The sequence below is a fragment of the Microchirus variegatus genome (genome assembly GCF_963457635.1).
Source record: "Microchirus variegatus genome assembly, chromosome: 11".
Taxonomy (NCBI): Eukaryota; Metazoa; Chordata; class Actinopteri; order Pleuronectiformes; family Soleidae; genus Microchirus; species Microchirus variegatus.
In genome coordinates, this window is record NC_139812.1 from 8,877,002 (window position 1) to 8,894,172 (window position 17,171).

The 17,171-nt window shown below is 41.5% G+C and overlaps 1 protein-coding gene across 1 annotated transcript; it reads left to right on the forward strand.

Moving 5' to 3' along the window:
• Positions 1-1,288: 1,288 nt before the first annotated feature.
• Positions 1,289-14,602, forward strand: peli1b (pellino E3 ubiquitin protein ligase 1b; the record flags this gene model as incomplete). Its single annotated transcript, XM_083897756.1, has 6 exons — positions 1,289-1,371; positions 6,823-6,952; positions 7,657-7,758; positions 8,622-8,819; positions 9,683-9,871; positions 14,024-14,602. The coding sequence occupies 6 exons, from the start codon at positions 1,289-1,291 to the stop codon at positions 14,600-14,602; spliced, it is 1,281 nt and encodes a 426-aa protein (XP_083753882.1).
• Between the last annotated feature and the right edge of the window lie 2,569 nt (positions 14,603-17,171).

Here is a 17,171-nt window from a genome sequence, read left to right on the forward strand (position 1 = left end):
AGAGATCATTCTACAGAGGCTGAACTTAAACCCATGATGTCGAGAGTGCATGAGAGCTTTGGCTCATTGTAACAGGAAGTCCATTATCTCCTTTTTCTCATGCCTTCTTTTCTCACACATACTTTCTTTCTCTGCTCCTCCCTGTGATTTCCTGTGTATTTAGAAAGCTTTGTGTGCGTTTTTGTGTGTGCGTGCCCTTATGTGTGTTTAAGTCATCTCCTGAAGTCAGCATTTACTTTTCATTGTGTGGTATTTACAGATATACTCACCTCACTCCAAGAAAAACAAGTCACATGTTCTCCTGACCTGAGTCATGACCCCAATGCTCTGTTTAAGGCCTTTTATTTGAGCTTTTGTAGCAATTTTTTTTGCATGTTGACTTGGGTGGGTGTGTTTCCATTTGCATCTGACGGAGCAGTTTCAGTCTTTGAAGCTGCTCTAAATATCTTGGGTATGATTTTTGGTTGTTTGATGTTTTTTTTTTTCCTGTTTATCATGTTTTCTTTATGATTATCTACATGCCTTTTCCCTTTGTACTGTGTTTTTTGTATATCATGTGCCTCCAGCTTGTTGACAGTTGTCAGTGAGGAGCCTTTCTGGCTTCCAAATACACAGAATAGGGACAAGCACAGAATAGCTAGGTGGTTAAGAGTTTCAGTATTTAAACCCAGTATAGCCCTTATTTTGAAAAGCAATGAACTGCTGTAATGTCACCTTAAAATGATGTATAGTTTGATTTAACATGTCTATGTTTTGGCTATGGTTGCAGCCTTGTTAGATGCCAAACACTGAACAGTTTTTATACTGTATATTCAGTAAAATTTAAAAAAGTATGTACAGTTCACAGAAACACACTCCCACATACTGTCCGATGCAGCTGTTGTTAAAGTTGATGCATGTTAAATCCTTGCTTCCTCCGGACATCTCCTGGCAATAAACTGTGAACTCTATACTGTATAAAAGAAGGAATTTTAAGATTAAGAAGCAATTGTATTTCAATTATGTTCCTGCTGTTAAGCTTACCACTGTGTTTGTCCTTTTGTGTCACTCTGCAGGGCACAACAAACCCTGCAAGAGAGAGAGAGCGACGCATGCGACGAGAGAAGCATGAGAGGGTGGAGCTGAGGCTCAGCTGACCTTTCCCCTTCCTTCTCCTCCTTTCCCCCCTGCTCCATTCGATCAGCATCTCGCCCCTTCCTTTCTCTCTTTTCCCCTTCCTGTTGCCCTTTTGGATCTCACCCATCTTGCCTCTCCTCCGTCTCCTCTGAACCTCATTCAGCTGTGCCCAATGTACTCCCCAGAGCAGGAAAACATCTCCACCACCACCTCCACCAAAGTGCCAGTGAAGTATGGAGAGCTCATTGTGCTTGGGTAAGCGCCATCAAATTTCCGGCACTGCACAGGCATTATATTCAGAATGTTTGTACATAAATGATTCAGTGATTTGAATCAGTTGCCATTAAACTGTACTTAGGAGCTTTAAACTTTTTGGCAGAGCCAATTCAACTACTGAAAAATTATATAGCTTCTGACAGATTATAATATTTGTGACAGAAGTTTGTGAGTAACAGTTGACAACATGCAAAGCATGCTGTATTTGCTGTGAATATTACCACATCAATCTGTTGACAATCTTTATTTGTGGTTTATACAGTCACCTGAGCAATAATTATGATGTTACAGATGTGCCAGAAACAAACACAAAAAACACAAAACCCTCATTGACATTGTTACTGTGGCTACAATTTTGCACCTTTTACTAACAGGCAAAGAAGAAATCACCCATCTAATATTCCCACAGATGACGAGCTGAGCCAATTTGATAAAAACCTGTGTGCATTGGAGAGTCGAGACCTGGGAGTGAATTTTCCATAAAAATGCATTGGAAATTGTAGTGAAAAAAACAGCTTGAACACGGATTAAAAATGTTTTTTGACCAGTGGGAATGGGGTATTAGTTGATTTGAGCTGGTCTTCAGGTTTATCACAAACTTAACTCACATGATCAAAGTTTTTATATGTAAAAAGAGTAGTTCAGTTGCAAATATAAAAAATCCACAATATAAGAAAAACTGGATGTAAAACACACACAATGTTAATATGTCCAAGAAAACTCAGTCCAAACAAAAAGAACAATTATTATATAGTCAAGCTGACTTTGTGTTATCCTTTTGTTTACTATATCCCAAAGATGGCAAGATAATTGTAATTTGAAGAACAGTATAATGTAAATGGTGGTGAGGAACAGAAAATGAATCGTCTAATACGCTCAGCAAACTAAGCCTCTGAATGGTTCAGCAGAAGAGTTGATAACAAGATATGAGCAAAGACAGGGATCCAGAAAGCCGAGAGGAAAGTCAAGAATGCAACATAAACAAGTGGGATATTTTGGTCTAGTTTCACAGGATCATGCACTGAGTGTGCGCACAGATACAGCTGTTCAGCCATAGTTGAGTATTTCTGGAAGATGGGATTAACTACATTACTTGAGGCAGCACTGGACACTCATCGCAAACACCTTCATGTTCCCTCACCAGAGATTTGTTTTGACACAAGTCCACATACTCAGTTGTAGGAAAAAAAAAAAACCTCAACCCCACCCTTCATCTCATAGAAGACAACTAATAATACACAGACTCTCTCTCACACCCATGTTCTCCAATAACTGAAGGCGTGAAGGAGTCCCTTTATCGGTTTGTCTCCTGTTTATTGCCCATTAGGCTATTCCACTCCACTCAATGTCCCAGCCCACTCCACAGAGGAATTTAGATGTCGGAAAGACTGCTTACACTCGCGTGCATACACACACTTTCATGTTGCTCGTACAACACAGACATATCTTTTCATGTCCGACACAGACACGGAGACACACAGTGAGTTTCACAGCTGACTCACAGTTTGTTGTTCTGGACTGTGCGGGACCAGTATTGTCAGGGAGATGACTGGAAATTTTCCCTAGTGGAAAAAGTGTGAACAGTAAATGCAGTTCTGTGCCTTTACAAGAGAGCAGGGAGAACCCCAGTTTTCCGTTGTGCTCTGCTTTTTCCGCTTTTCAACGTTTTGATTCTAGGTCAGGTCAGTCTGTTTAAAAAGGTGAACAGGAGCACTTTCTGCACACTGTCACGCAAGTGTGGCTGTGAGTGTAGAAATGTGTATTAAAACATGCATACATGCATTTGTTTTCTGTGGGAAAACACCATGTTGTCACTTTAGGGAATGAATTAATTACTGTGGCAAACAAACTCTAAATACGTATTAACATGCTGTCTTGTACATGTAAACTGCCATGGAGAAAACAAGGATGCACTTGTTTTCTCCATGGCACTAAAGCCGACATGATGCAGTTTTAAATTAGCTACTAACATTAAGAGCGGAATCTTAAAGCCCATGAAGAGTGATATTTGTTGCAATTAAACGATCACATTCAAATCAGGCAGTTCATTAGGGACCGTGTTGTGACTGGGTCTGACGAAGGTAGTTTATAGTTGACTATTGTATGTCAAATGGTCAACAACACTCAATTTTACCCCCACACCAGCTGTTCATGGAACAGTTCTGTTTCATTGTGGGTATCACTGAGACTGAGACAAGTGTTTCTTTCTTCATGAATTTGTTTTCAAAGTTGTTGTTTTTTATCCTTATAAGACGTAAAATATTTTTAATTATCTCGCAATCCTCTTCGTAGTTTTTTTTGGTGCATTGCAGCAAGAGGTTCTTTGACCTGGGGCCACACTGGATGTATGATTTTTTTTAATTATGCTAATTACGCTAAATGTCAGGACTCCATTTGCAGTTCACTAAAAGCCTCGTTGAAAAAATTCATTAATTCAACTAAAAAGTTATTTTTCTTCTAAATGTGTAAAGGAAATGTGTTTGGGACAGATATACAGAGACACTGAAAACAATTTGGTTTGAAATGAGACAACTCTATTCTTAGGCCAAGCCACGCAGCTGCAGTGTGGCTGCTCGAATCTGTTAAGATGTGCCTAAATGAAAAGCAAGACATTTCATGCTGCAGGTGCTCTGCTAATGCATTCAGTGTTGCTCTGGTCTTACATGAACTTGGTTATCACAACATCGATGTCCCTTTGCATATCTATGGTACAAATATACCAGGGGCCCAAAAACAGGTGTCTGAAACTAAAGAGGGGACATTTAAGTATCCAGAAAAACCCCTTATCACACATTTCTCACACATTTACTCAAAATAACTTGACAACAAAAGCACTAAACAAGTTTAAAGTTTAAAATTACAGATTGACCATACTAAACAGACCACAATGTTTAGGATCTGCGGGGCTTGAAGCACTGCCACTTCTGGAATGGTGTTAAGTAGGTGCAGGTGCAGCGTGAAGGGTCAATAGGCTAGTATAAAGTATTTTCACAGTTGTGCTAACTCTGCCTAGCAGTAGTCAACTCCAAACATCTGGCACACACAAGCAAGTGTTGTTATTTTAAAAGTGTTTCCTGCGTGACCAAGAACAGACCTGCATGTGCAAACACGAAGCAAACTTCACCAAACGTGTAGCCCAGTGTTGTATCTGACCTTCCCAGTGCCCACTATCCTGTTCAGCATTACAGTCCTGTTATGATTATTGACAAAATCCAGAGGGATACTGCAGAATCTCCTTACTCACACAATGCTTATCAATGTCCGAACAATTCTACATATACAAATCCACATCTCTCTCTCTGTATGCTGGGCATCCTATATTCTTTATAACCGTGTCCGAATCATTTTGTCTGTTTCCTACTTATTTCTATGACTTACAGATGCAGCTGGAACTCGTACAGTTTCCTTTCACACTGTAATTCTAGTTTGGCATTAAGACATTTCAACATTTATTCTGTCATTTAAAGTTTTAATGTTTATGGTTTCGCACACACAGAGCCTCTCAGCCTCAGGTAGTAATTACCCGCACAGCATGTCTTTATGTTTTTATAGGTTTGCTGCAAAAGTGTTGTTGCTGCACACCAAGCCTTAGTTTACAAGTGTTTGGAGAAAACACATGCAGTGCACGTGCATGCACACATGCAAACACACGCACGCGCACAACTGTGTGAATTAATAGTCTCTGAATGCACACTAAGTTTTTCCTAACTCTGATCCTTCCTGCCTCACTGTATGAAAAACCTGTACACACACACACACACACACACACACACACACACACTACTGATGAATGCACGTGCCTCTGAATACAGACTAACCTTTTCCCAGCTGTGACCTGTACACACACACACAAATACAAACTTGTTGCGGACATTTGAACTGGATGCATGTGTGTACACGCAGACATTTATTCTCCCCTTGGGAACCTGGTTTTGAACTTCCAATTACACTTTGAGTTTACTCCAGTAGACTGCCGTGCCCTCTCTCTGGATACGGGGCTAAACTTCACCATGGTTACTCTCTTGCCATGGTTACTCTTCCCAAACGTTGCTGTGGCTCTGTTCTCTCACCATGGTTACTCATAAACCCTCCGGGCGTTGTTTGATCTTAGCAGATCTGCGCTCTCAGAGAAACATTTAGCTGTCGGCTGGGCGTCCTCACAGCCGGTCTGTGCCTTCTGCACCGGACTCAGTACATTTATTTCAAGTGTTTAATTGGACAAAGACATGTTCCAGCTGGGCTGAGGTCCTGCTCAGCATAACTCCTTCTGCTGTATTATTTTTGTCACATAATTCTCTTCTCATTATTCTTGTTTACTACATGAAAAAAAAATCTGACATTACTCATCCAGGCCCATCTTTTCTGTTCATCCAAAATGATGTGGGTCAAGAAAAGCTTCACGTTTTCATTGTTTATTTTGTTTGCTGTTTTTCATAGATATAAATTAATAATTAATGTCAAAAACTGTTAAATGACATTCATCTCTGCTGAATATAGTTACCGTATATAAGTCGAGTCAGAGGAGTCCATAACTTTTGCGACTTCTGGATGTCATAACAATGTTAAGGTAGTGAGCGTGGTTTATGTATGCAGTGCTGTTTATAAATCTGTGGCGCTGCTTACAGGAATATCACTTCACCCTGGTGATAGCTAATCCAAAACATGTGCGTGCAGTAAAGAATAACATCTTGTAACCTCAGTGTATTCACACAGTGACATGCTAACTGGACTTCACATGCTTTAAACCTGGAAACCCCACTGCACAGCTATACTGTTGAAAACATCAAATGCACAGGAAGTGTTTGTTCTTTTCCCTTGTGGGTCTTTTTTTATTTTGTGTGAAAACAAAATTCTGCTTGTCAAGTTATTTTTTCAAATAAACACTTGAAAAAGGATGAACAAATCGGTCTCACCACCACCATGTTACAAAGGTTTCTAAGCGTCTTAACGGATCAACTGTGGTCATCTCTCAGGAACACACGAGAACATTGTTTGATTTAATGAAAGGTAGATGGAGACGATATACACTTTTTGAGTGTTTTCTTACCACAGGACATTAAAATAGACGCACACACACTCACAGAGACACAACAGTCTTGTTGCAGTTGGGAGTCACAGAGACTCCATTCTGTCCGAGGAAACGCCTCTGTTTATTCGCCTTTCCTCAGCCGTGTATCAGGCTAAATGAGTTTCTCTGTGTGTTTATTTTCTCAGGCCTTTTGGGGTTATGTGTGGAGGGCTTTGTTGATTATAGAGGGCATGATTTGCTTTTGTAAAAAAGCATATAAAAAGTATAGGCTCCTGTTTGTGTGCACATAGTCGTGGATAGAGCACAACACAATTTCCAGTGTATAAAACCAGCAGCTCAGACAATAATAACCTATTGTTTATTGTTTGTATGTGTGTGTGCGTTTGTGCATGTATTTGCAGGTACAATGGCTCTCTGCCTAATGGCGACAGAGGTCGACGTAAAAGCCGATTCGCACTTTGTAAGAGACCGAAGGCAAACGGGGTGAAACCCAGCACAGTTCACGTCGCCTGCTCTCCACAGGCAGCCAAGGTAAAAACACACACACACACACACACACACACACACTGGGTAACACAGTACAGTACATTATAGTAGTGGACTGGCCTTGTTGGAAGAACAGGTATTTGTACAATTTATTATTTACCTGACTGGAACAGACTAAAAATATATTAAGCGAAATAAATGTGCAGTTGCAAGTAAGTGAGCATTTTCTTGCAAAGTCCTGCAAGGCACATGGTGTGTTTCCCTCATCAGTTATAGAACCTCCTAAATCTGTTCAAGGAACAGAAGACTGTGAGGGGTGTGTCTGTGTGAGGACCTTTGATTACGTTTGGTTTAACATCTGTATTTAATGGATTCTCTTTCATACAACCACCCCCCCCCCCACACACACACACACACACACACCTACAGGTCAGGCTTTGAGCTGGTGTAATTTAAAGAGTCTGGAAGAGTGATTGTCCTTCTCTGCCCAGTGGGTGGCCCTGACTCCTCACTGACTGAAAAGACATTAATGCAGTCTTAGGTCCAGCTTCTGACTACATATCTGAACTCCTCACCCACCACACCCTTCCACTGTGTGTCTTTTGTTCTTTGCAAGGATCAGTGAACCGATGTCAGATGTGTCTCTACTTCAGGTTTATTCCTGTTATTCCAGCTGAAGAGAAGAGTTTGACTTGAAAGATTAATTGTCCTCATGTTCCCCCACTCTTTTCTTCCTTCTGTCTCAACAGGCCATAAGCAACAAAGACCAGCACAGCATCTCATACACTCTGTCTCGTGCCCAGACGGTGGTGGTGGAGTACACCCATGACAGCAATACAGACATGTTCCAGGTAACAAGCGTCTGCGTTTATCACCTGGTTTTACAACCAATTTACAGTTGTTATTTTTTCCACTTCACTGCTGTGCTCACTATAACTTCTTTAATTGGGGTTGGGCTAACATCACTGGACCATTGAGTGTACGAGAGCAGAGGTTTTCATCAACTTTTGTTTTAAACTATTAAAAGCTCATTTGTTGTACTTTTCATGGTGCCAATTTCATAAAATATAATCAGGAGGCTCAAATCGTGGCCCACTGTTTACTAACATGGCTACGTCTATGGCAACATCACATATCCTGTTAACTTAACACCTCCCTAATATGACACTCAGGAGCACATGGAAGACACTACAGCAAGTGTATATAGTTCATATTGATTATATATGATTTATCTTACTTGAACTGAAGTTTTGATTCCGGATTATAAACTAATCACATAGTCAGGTTGTTGTTTGCTTGAGCGTAACATGAGGGAGGCATTTAAATTTAAGCATTTAGCAGACACTTTTATCCAAAGCGACTTACAAAAGAGGAATAAGCTACATAAAATTAGTCTTGGAAAGATCTCCACTGGGTAGAAACAGTGGATTGGCGGGAGCTATGTGATGTAATTACGGTACAATGATGATTAAAATAGCTTATAGTACCAAAAACAATGGTCCTCATTGGATATCAGAATATCCTTGAGGTTATCATTGTTATTGTACACGTTAGTAATGTATGTGAACCTGCTTTAAACTTCTCTCCAAGGTCATCTACCTTAAGTGTTTGTTTTGTCATTGACCTATTTTCTTCTTTTTAACATTTTGAAAAGGTTCTTCTGTGTATTGTGCATATTTCCTGTAGAATCAATTTCCATCTCTCTCTTCTTCAGATCGGTCGGTCAACGGAGAGTCCCATAGACTTTGTAGTGACCGACACGGTGCCGGGCAGCCAGAGTAACTCAGACACCCAGTCGGTCCAGAGCACCATCTCTCGCTTTGCCTGCCGCATCATCTGCGAGCGCACGCCGCCTTACACTGCCCGCATCTATGCAGCAGGCTTCGATTCCTCCAAGAACATCTTCCTCGGGGTGAGCCGCGTCTCTTCATGTAGGAGAGTGTGGGAGAGTAAAAGGCGGAAAGATGAAAGGATAAATCGTCACAGAAACTGAGATGTAACAGACACACTGATGACAATAAAATTCCCCAGTTATACCTACTTTTAATATTCATGTATGTATTTTGATAGTGTTTGATTCTTTGAGGCCTCCTTCCTCTCTTTGTGTTTTTATTTTAATGTCAGAAGAAAACGTCTTTTTTTATTTTATTTTTTTTTATTGTGGCTATAGAGGGACAACTGATGTCCCGTTTTTTTGTTTTTAGTTCATTTGTTGTTAGTTTATTTGGCATCAAAATTGTGGTAAACCATGCCCATGATCCACCACATGGTCCATTCCTTGAAGCGGTGTGGTGGCTTGAGTGCCTCAGTGACCCTAAGAGCTATGCCAGCGGGAGCGTAAGCTCCTGGTAGGGGTACCCAAGCTGGACAGGTCAAAGGGTAGAGGCCAGACTAATTGGACCACTTCCCCCCAAAGGAGTCAAAATGGCTTTGCATAGGGCCTTGTTACAAAAGCATCAATGGCTTTCCAAAATCAACCTGAGGGAAGAGTGACGTTGATGGCCTATGCTCCGATAGGGGGTTAGGGTCCAGGTAAGTATGGCAAAAAAAAATTAAGAAGAAACTTTTCTTTTTTTGTCAAGTCGCAACATGTTGGATACACATTTTGCTTTATACCCTGTTGAGATCACGTGTTGGGCACATAAAGATTGTACCAGATACAACCTAATTTGATTGGTCAATACAACGACAGTTTAAAATAAGGCTCAGAACAACAAAATGGAAAATTCTATTGTCCCCACACTGCTCACATTCAACCACATCTCTCCTCTTCAGGAGAAAGCTGCTAAGTGGAAGACGCCTGACAGTCAAATGGACGGACTGACCACAAACGGTGTGCTGGTGATGCACCCTCGAAATGGCTTCACCCAGGACTCCAAACCGGGCGTGTGGAGGGAGATCTCAGTCTGCGGCAACGTCTTCACCCTGCGAGAAACGCGTTCAGCACAGCAGAGGGGGAAAATGGTGAGAAAATATGCAAAAATGTGAAAAACACACACCACATCACATCAATATATAATTGTGCCAGATTCGAGGATTGGCTTGATATACTACCTTTTTGTGTCCCAATACACTACCAGCGCCACAACCTTGAATTTCTACCAATATCGGATCAACGTATTATTTTACCATCTTAGCTGTTTCTTAAGACATTTGTGGTGACACATTTATCACCTTGCTCTCTTGCCACTTCAAAAAATGAATGCTCCAGCTGCATAGCAAACATTTGCAGCCCTCACTCAGGTCCTTGTCACATGACTGAGGTGGTGGACATCTCTCTAACAGCATGTTGCTGATGTTTAGTGAAGCATTCACATCATAGTTAGGGTTTACCAATCAAATCGGGTTTCCAATCCAGTGGTTTTGGTCAGTTTCGGACCGATAGCGAGATTCTTATCGTATAATTTCTACCAGATGCTTCCAAAAGGGAAATTTAGCTCCTCAATGGGTCATGCACACTTTATCCATTCTCCTTCACACTCTTCACACCATCACTTGGAGAGGTTGCATCAAGCTTAACACCACATGGAGGTTATCGGGATGCCGTCTCCATAGCAACGCGTCTGACTGTCCGAGCTGTGTGTAACAGGACCTTGTAAGAGGATCCTCCAGCTGACATCAGAGTCTCTCAGCCAACCTCAGCACTCTGGCCACCTGTAGCACGTGAATGATTGGATATCAGTTGTAGATGATGTGTTTAAGTAAGTCTTTGTTTTGTTTTTTTCTCCTCTCCATCTTCCCCTCTCACAACATACACATCATCAACCACAGACTCACAGTCACCATGTCCACTATTCCGACATTCATCTGTTTCCTTATCGAGCGTCCCACATGTTTACAAGTCTCTCCACTGAACTTACAGCGTGCTTATCTCCACCCGGCCTTTTCCAGCCAGGCAGGTTTTACTGCATGTGCATTATCTACCACTCATTATTTCACAGTTGACTGACGATTTAGATTGTCAGCTTTGAGAAAGCCGCTATTTTAATCCTGTGCAGTGAAAGGAAATAATGGGGTTTGAGTGTTCGACTGAATTAACACAAGAGTCCTGTGTCAGTCTGATCAAAGATGCTAAGAGGTTAGTATAATGAAGGCATTATTGCAATGTGCAAAAACTCTTATACTGACTAATTGTTCCAGGAGTTCCACTTGCAAACTATGTCTCACTACTCACAGCTGTAATTGAATTGTATTTACTAACCGAGTTTGTCCTTTAAACAGCGAACTTATTAGAGCTGAAATGATGAATCGATTAATCGATTATTAATCGATTACTAAATTAATCGCCAATAAATTTGATAATCGACAAGATTTCTGATTGTTTTAGCTTCTTAAATGTGAATATTTTCTTGGTTTCTTTACTCCACATAACAAAAAAACCAATAAAACTGAATCATTTTGGTTTGTAAACAAAACAAGACATTCGAGAACATCATAATTTCCAGCTTTGACAAACACTGATAAACGTTTTTTTTAACATTTTCTGACATTTTATGGACCAAACTATTCATCGATTAATCGAGAAAATAATCGACAGATTAATCGATTACGAAAATAATCGTTAGTTGCAGCTCAAGAACTTATTCTGTCTGCTCTTAATGGAGTCTGTATGCTCTGTTCAAACCCAGTAATTCATTATTAACATCCACCTGAGACTGTGAACGTTGAGCCTTCGTTTTACAATGTGTGGCAGTTATACAGCTGAATACAACAACAACGTTATAAATATCCCCCATGCATGGAGGCTGCATGTTCTCCCTGTGTGTACATCGGTTTTCTCCAGGTTCTCCGGTTTCCTCCCACAGTCCAAAAACCTGCAATATGGGGATTGGGTAAATTGGACACTCTTAATATGTGGAAGTGAATATCTATTTCTCTCTGTGATGGACTGGCGAACTGTCCAGGGTGTACCCCGCCTATCACCCTATGTCAGCTGAGATTGGGCCCCGTAACCCTCATGTGGAGGATAAAGCAGTAGAAAATGGATGGATGGATTTTTGTCACCTTCCTCTCCAAGAAAGCTAGCCTGTGAGTGTGGCCTTTTCATAACACAGCCTTTACGTCTCCATCTGCATCCACACCAAATTTGACTGGCACATGCAGCGCCCTTCCCCTCCCAACAAAGCACCATAAGTGAAAACATAATCTCTGTGCTGTTTTTACAAACAGTGCCTGGTGAATACTCTTCAAACTTTATAATCTAGCATATTACCCTTTGTCCTCGTTGCCTTTTTCGAGCACACTCACTGCTCTTTTAATGGAATAACTGCCCCACGAAAGTGAAGGTTAACATCTGAAGGACTTTCCGATTCAATGGGAGGAAAAAAAGTCTTCTCAGCACGTTTGCTGAATAGCCTTCAAGGCTAAATTGCGTCTCTTTATGTTAATACGAACCTGATGTGTGCTGCCTGTTGGGTTTGAAAATCCCTTATTTTTTTGAATTTCTTGTTCATAGATCATTTTAAATGGAAGAAACTAATACCTACTTTGTAATGCCAAAGCGAATATGAGGAACACACACATGCACACAGAGGTTTTTATTGAGCCTTTTGTGGATGTTTCATGGTTTAAGAGCACAACATCTGAGTTCCTGTTGTGTTTAATAAAAGCCTTTGCACTAATTAATGAGGCACATCAGTATAACTGAATTATAACCATGTGCGAGTGTGTGCGAAGCATTAATATCGTGAAACGTGAGTGTGTTTATCGATCAGGCAAACACCTTTCCACACGTCGGTCAATGTTTACATTAATGTGGTGGTAGGTTAATCATTTGAAGAGCAGCCTCTGGAACAAAACGTTGCTGGTTTGAAATCAAATGCACAGAAGGGAAACAACAACCACGAATGAGACACTGATTTCACAGAAGCAGAAAGACTATTGTTTTACTGGGCAGATGTGAACGTGTGGTATTTTAATCAATGTGACACGGAGAACACGTGTGCTCAGCAAACCTTCAGGGACAAACAGGGGTGTCAGTGGCAGCGTAATAATGCCACAGAAATGTGTTTGCCCTGAACCTCGTGGTGACCTGGACGCCAGTGCTGACGTGAATAAACTCATCAAGAAAACACTGGGAGCTGCCCCACCCCTCAAATGTGTGTGTGTCATCTTTTATTAAACACTTAATCATGTGTCATAGGGTATGTCCTTTCTTTTCCGCCTCTCTGTATCATCCCAATCCATCTCCCTCCCTTTCATCATCCTGTCTTTGTCCACCCTGCTGTCTGCTGGTTATCTAAACCTGTAATTCCCCTCTGTATGATCGTGAGCTGACCTCAGGTAAACTAAGTGTTTTCTCGAAACCCGCGGTTTAATACATTTTCCAGTAGTCTCCCCCCCTCCCGCTCTGCGGTGCCTTCCTGTTCTCTCAATTTACTTGTGTCATCTTGCCTCCAGCTGTTGGTCCCCATTGTCCTCACTGAATCCTCAGCTGTCGGAAAGAAAAAGAGGAACGCTGGTGTTGCGCTGCCACCTGCTGTGCTTAGATATGCACTGCAACTCTGTTTGAAGCAGGCCACACTTGAACGTGTTCAGAGAGTGATGCGCATTGACATAATGCATTCCCTAGCCCCTTACCCCAACCTTAAGTCCTGGTTAACCCTAAACCAGGACTTATCCCTAAAAAGTGAGGACCAGCAAAAATGTCCTCACTTTGCCAAAATGTCCCCACTCCAGGTGATTTATATGATTTATTCAAATACAAGATCAAACACACTATTCTGGTAATCTGTTAATTGTTGTTATTTGAACACACTTGTTGTTGTTATTTGAATTGTATTGAATTTCTTTTGGTTTTGGTTGTTTTGGTCACAATATAGACAGTCATACTTGATTCTAAGTATTTGATTTTCGTTTTATTTGTGGACTTTCCTTTGACAAAACATATTTATTGATGATGAAAGTCGTCTTCAGTTGCTATGCTAATAGCTAATGCTGAAAACTGTACCAGCAGCAATACTACTGGGATGACAGTGTCATCAGATGTTGAATTCTATCTTTGTTGTAAAGTAAGCATGTGATTGGCGTTTTTATTTATTTCTTGTGTGAAATTATACAATAGTATTGCCAGAAATGTACAAACAGTATCTGTAACTCTCCGTCTCTCTGCTCTAGGTGGAGACTGAGTCTCAGGAGCTCGTCGACGGCTCTCTCATTGACCTTTGTGGCGCGACCCTGCTGTGGCGCACCGCTGAAGGCCTTTCACGCACTCCTACCCTCAAACACCTGGAGGCGCTGCGACAGGAGATCAACGCAGCCCGCCCTCAGTGTCCTGTGGGCTTCAACACGCTGGCCTTCCCCTCAATGCGTCGCAAAGACACGCCGGACGAGAAGCAGCCATGGGTCTACCTCCATTGTGGCCACGTGCACGGTTACCACAACTGGGGTAACCACCGCGAGGAGAGGGAGGGCCGGGAGGGGCGGCTCAGGGAGTGTCCCATGTGTCGCGCTAAAGGGCCGTATGTGCCGCTGTGGCTGGGATGCGAGTCTGGATTTTACGTGGACGCAGCGCCGCCCACTCACGCCTTTAATCCCTGCGGCCATGTTTGTTCAGACAAGACAGCGGCTTTCTGGAGTCAGATCCCACTGCCTCATGGCACACACACCTTCCACGCCGCCTGCCCCTTCTGTGCCCAACAGCTGAATGGCGAGCAGGGCTTCGTCAGACTCATCTTCCAGGGACCTCTCGATTAGCAGCAGCTACAACCTCTCAGCATCCTTCAGTTGAGGCGCTGCGAGAATTATTTTGTTTGGATGAACGATGCTGCATTGAAAACAAACAGGGACTTGCCTGGATTAGATTTCTTTCTTCTACAGTTGCGATACAAAACCTTTTTCTGGACTTTTTTGACTTTTCTCATTTTAAGTGACCTTTGTATTGCTTTTTCATGAATGACAACAAAGATTTCTATATTTTCACGTGAAACCAGAGACACAAAAACCAAACAAAGAACACTGCTGGGTAAACTTTTTTGTGTTTGTTTCCTCGGAAAAAGAACTTTTCACAACAGTATTTATCTAAATGACTAACATACTGTAGCGCAAATGTACGTTTTTTAAATTCATGTTTATTGTTGCAATATACATCTTTGTACATCTCTTAGAGCTAATTTAAACAAAGATGTTTATTTATGGCCCAGGAACCATTGCTTTATTCTTTATCTGTTGGATAAGCCTAACTCCAATACTATTAAGCATTTTAATTTGAAGAAACAGTATATTGTTATTCAGATATAAAGTTCTAGGTGTGTTCTGAGGGTTTGTTCTGTCTCTCTCTCTCTCTCTCATGTTGACCTCTCCGATCTGTTTGTCGTATTTACACACCCTCCTCCTCTGGCGTGCTAACCCATCCTGTGTGTCTCCCCTTCACTCATTATAGGTCTACTCAAAATTAAAAGCAATAGAATTGGAACATAACCATCCCAGAGCATTCTGGGAAACAGAGTCTTCTAGGTATAAACACTCAGGCAGCCTGAATGACTGCTCCTTCCCTTTAAAGCCCTGTGGGTTTTATGGTTGTTTTTTTTCCCTCCTTGTCTCAAGTCGACCATGATGCACATCCAGTCTCTTTTTTAAAATATTGTAGGTGGAAAGGAACTTTGCTCATAAAACATTGACAGAAAAAAAAGCAGCAGACAAGGGTGGACTTTATTCTACTCCTCTGCTGCGATGTTTGGGGATTACCTGCACAGCTCCAGCTGCAATAACCAACATTATCTCTGTGGTCAGTATTGATCTTAAAATGTCAACATTTTGCAATAACACCCATTTTAAAACAAGAACAGAAAATGAAGGAATGATCCTTGCCAGTATGAGGTGTTCTCTATCATATCAAGACTCTTCACCATTTGTCAGGCATTATTTAAAAATACTGACCATCATAGTATATTTATCTCATAATCACAAGGCTATTTAGGAGGAAATGTGACATGTGCTTGTTTCGTCACCTCAATTGGTCACAGTGCAGGAAGCCCCAAGCATCTAAAACACCAAACAACACACAACTGTAGCTGTTTGACTCAGGTTTGACACATGCAAATGCAAGCATGGCTTCAAATTACAAAACTCCCTTTATGAATGTGTGTGTTTGTGTGTGTGTTGAGTGTTTCTTATCAGGGCTTTGTATTCATTAAGGCTTTCACACTCCTATGTTACAGTGTCCTTCACGTGGGCTAAAAGGTCATGTGCTTTCATTGTGGAAATCACGATAGAGGTTGGGTGCGGACATTCTCTGGCGTGTGCCATTCACGTAATTATGACAGCTGTAGTGGGATATTGTTTTTACAACAGCAGAGGAAGCAGTGGAGGATCCAGGTGAGATGAAGGCGCTTTGGCTTGAGCAAGAAGGAAGGAATCTTTACTGGTTTCATCTGCTGTGTCCTCACCTGAGCTCACGAAAAAGAATCTCTGTAGAATTGCCATGCATGTCTGAAAGCAGTAAGTTGAACAGTTCGTTAACAGCTGTAGGGACGATTCTACTTCAAACTGCTGATTTTACTGGCTCTATACTGACAGGATCACTCTGGTTCAAATGTGTCAGGTTTAAATCTGTGTGTTCTAAAAAGCAAAGGCTGGCAGTGGCCAAAGAATTAAATAGGAACTGAACAGAGTCTTAATGTTAACGTTTGCATTGAGTTGCTGGTTGTTTCTCTGTCATCTTTAGCCCACATAATTCAGTGTGCACAAAGATTCTGCAGGTATCCTTAGTATGTGTGTGTGTGTGTGTGTGTGAGTGAGAATGAGATCGTACTTGTTTGTGTGCAGTCCTCATTTTGTGTGTCTTGACTATTTCCATCAGTATTTCCCCCCCAGTGTTTGTAACTGCAACACACTAAGTCACCTCAGGGAGACAATAACAATAATTGGTCACACTTGCACTCACGCACAGCTCTTCAAGTCTTCTGAGGATTCATTTTAAATGCAGCGTTCCGCATTTAAAGGCTTGAGTGTTTCCTCTTCTTGTTTTGCGTTTCAGTCGTGGACTCTGTCTGTCTGTCTGTGAATAAAGTGTGTGAGTAAGGGCTTCACTCTTGTCTCTGAACTGTTATCAACCGTTTTTTTCTTTTTTTTTTAAATCAGACGTGTCCATCAGTCCACCCGTCTCCATCCCCTCTCCACTTGCTCTTCTCCTGTCTGTCAGTCCGTCTGTCTGTTGTCTCCTTGTGCTTATTAAGTCAAAAGCAAAGAATGTTTCCAGCAAACACTTTTTGTAACAACTTTAAACAATAAAGTGTAAAAGTGACTTCTCTCACTGTGTGCAGGG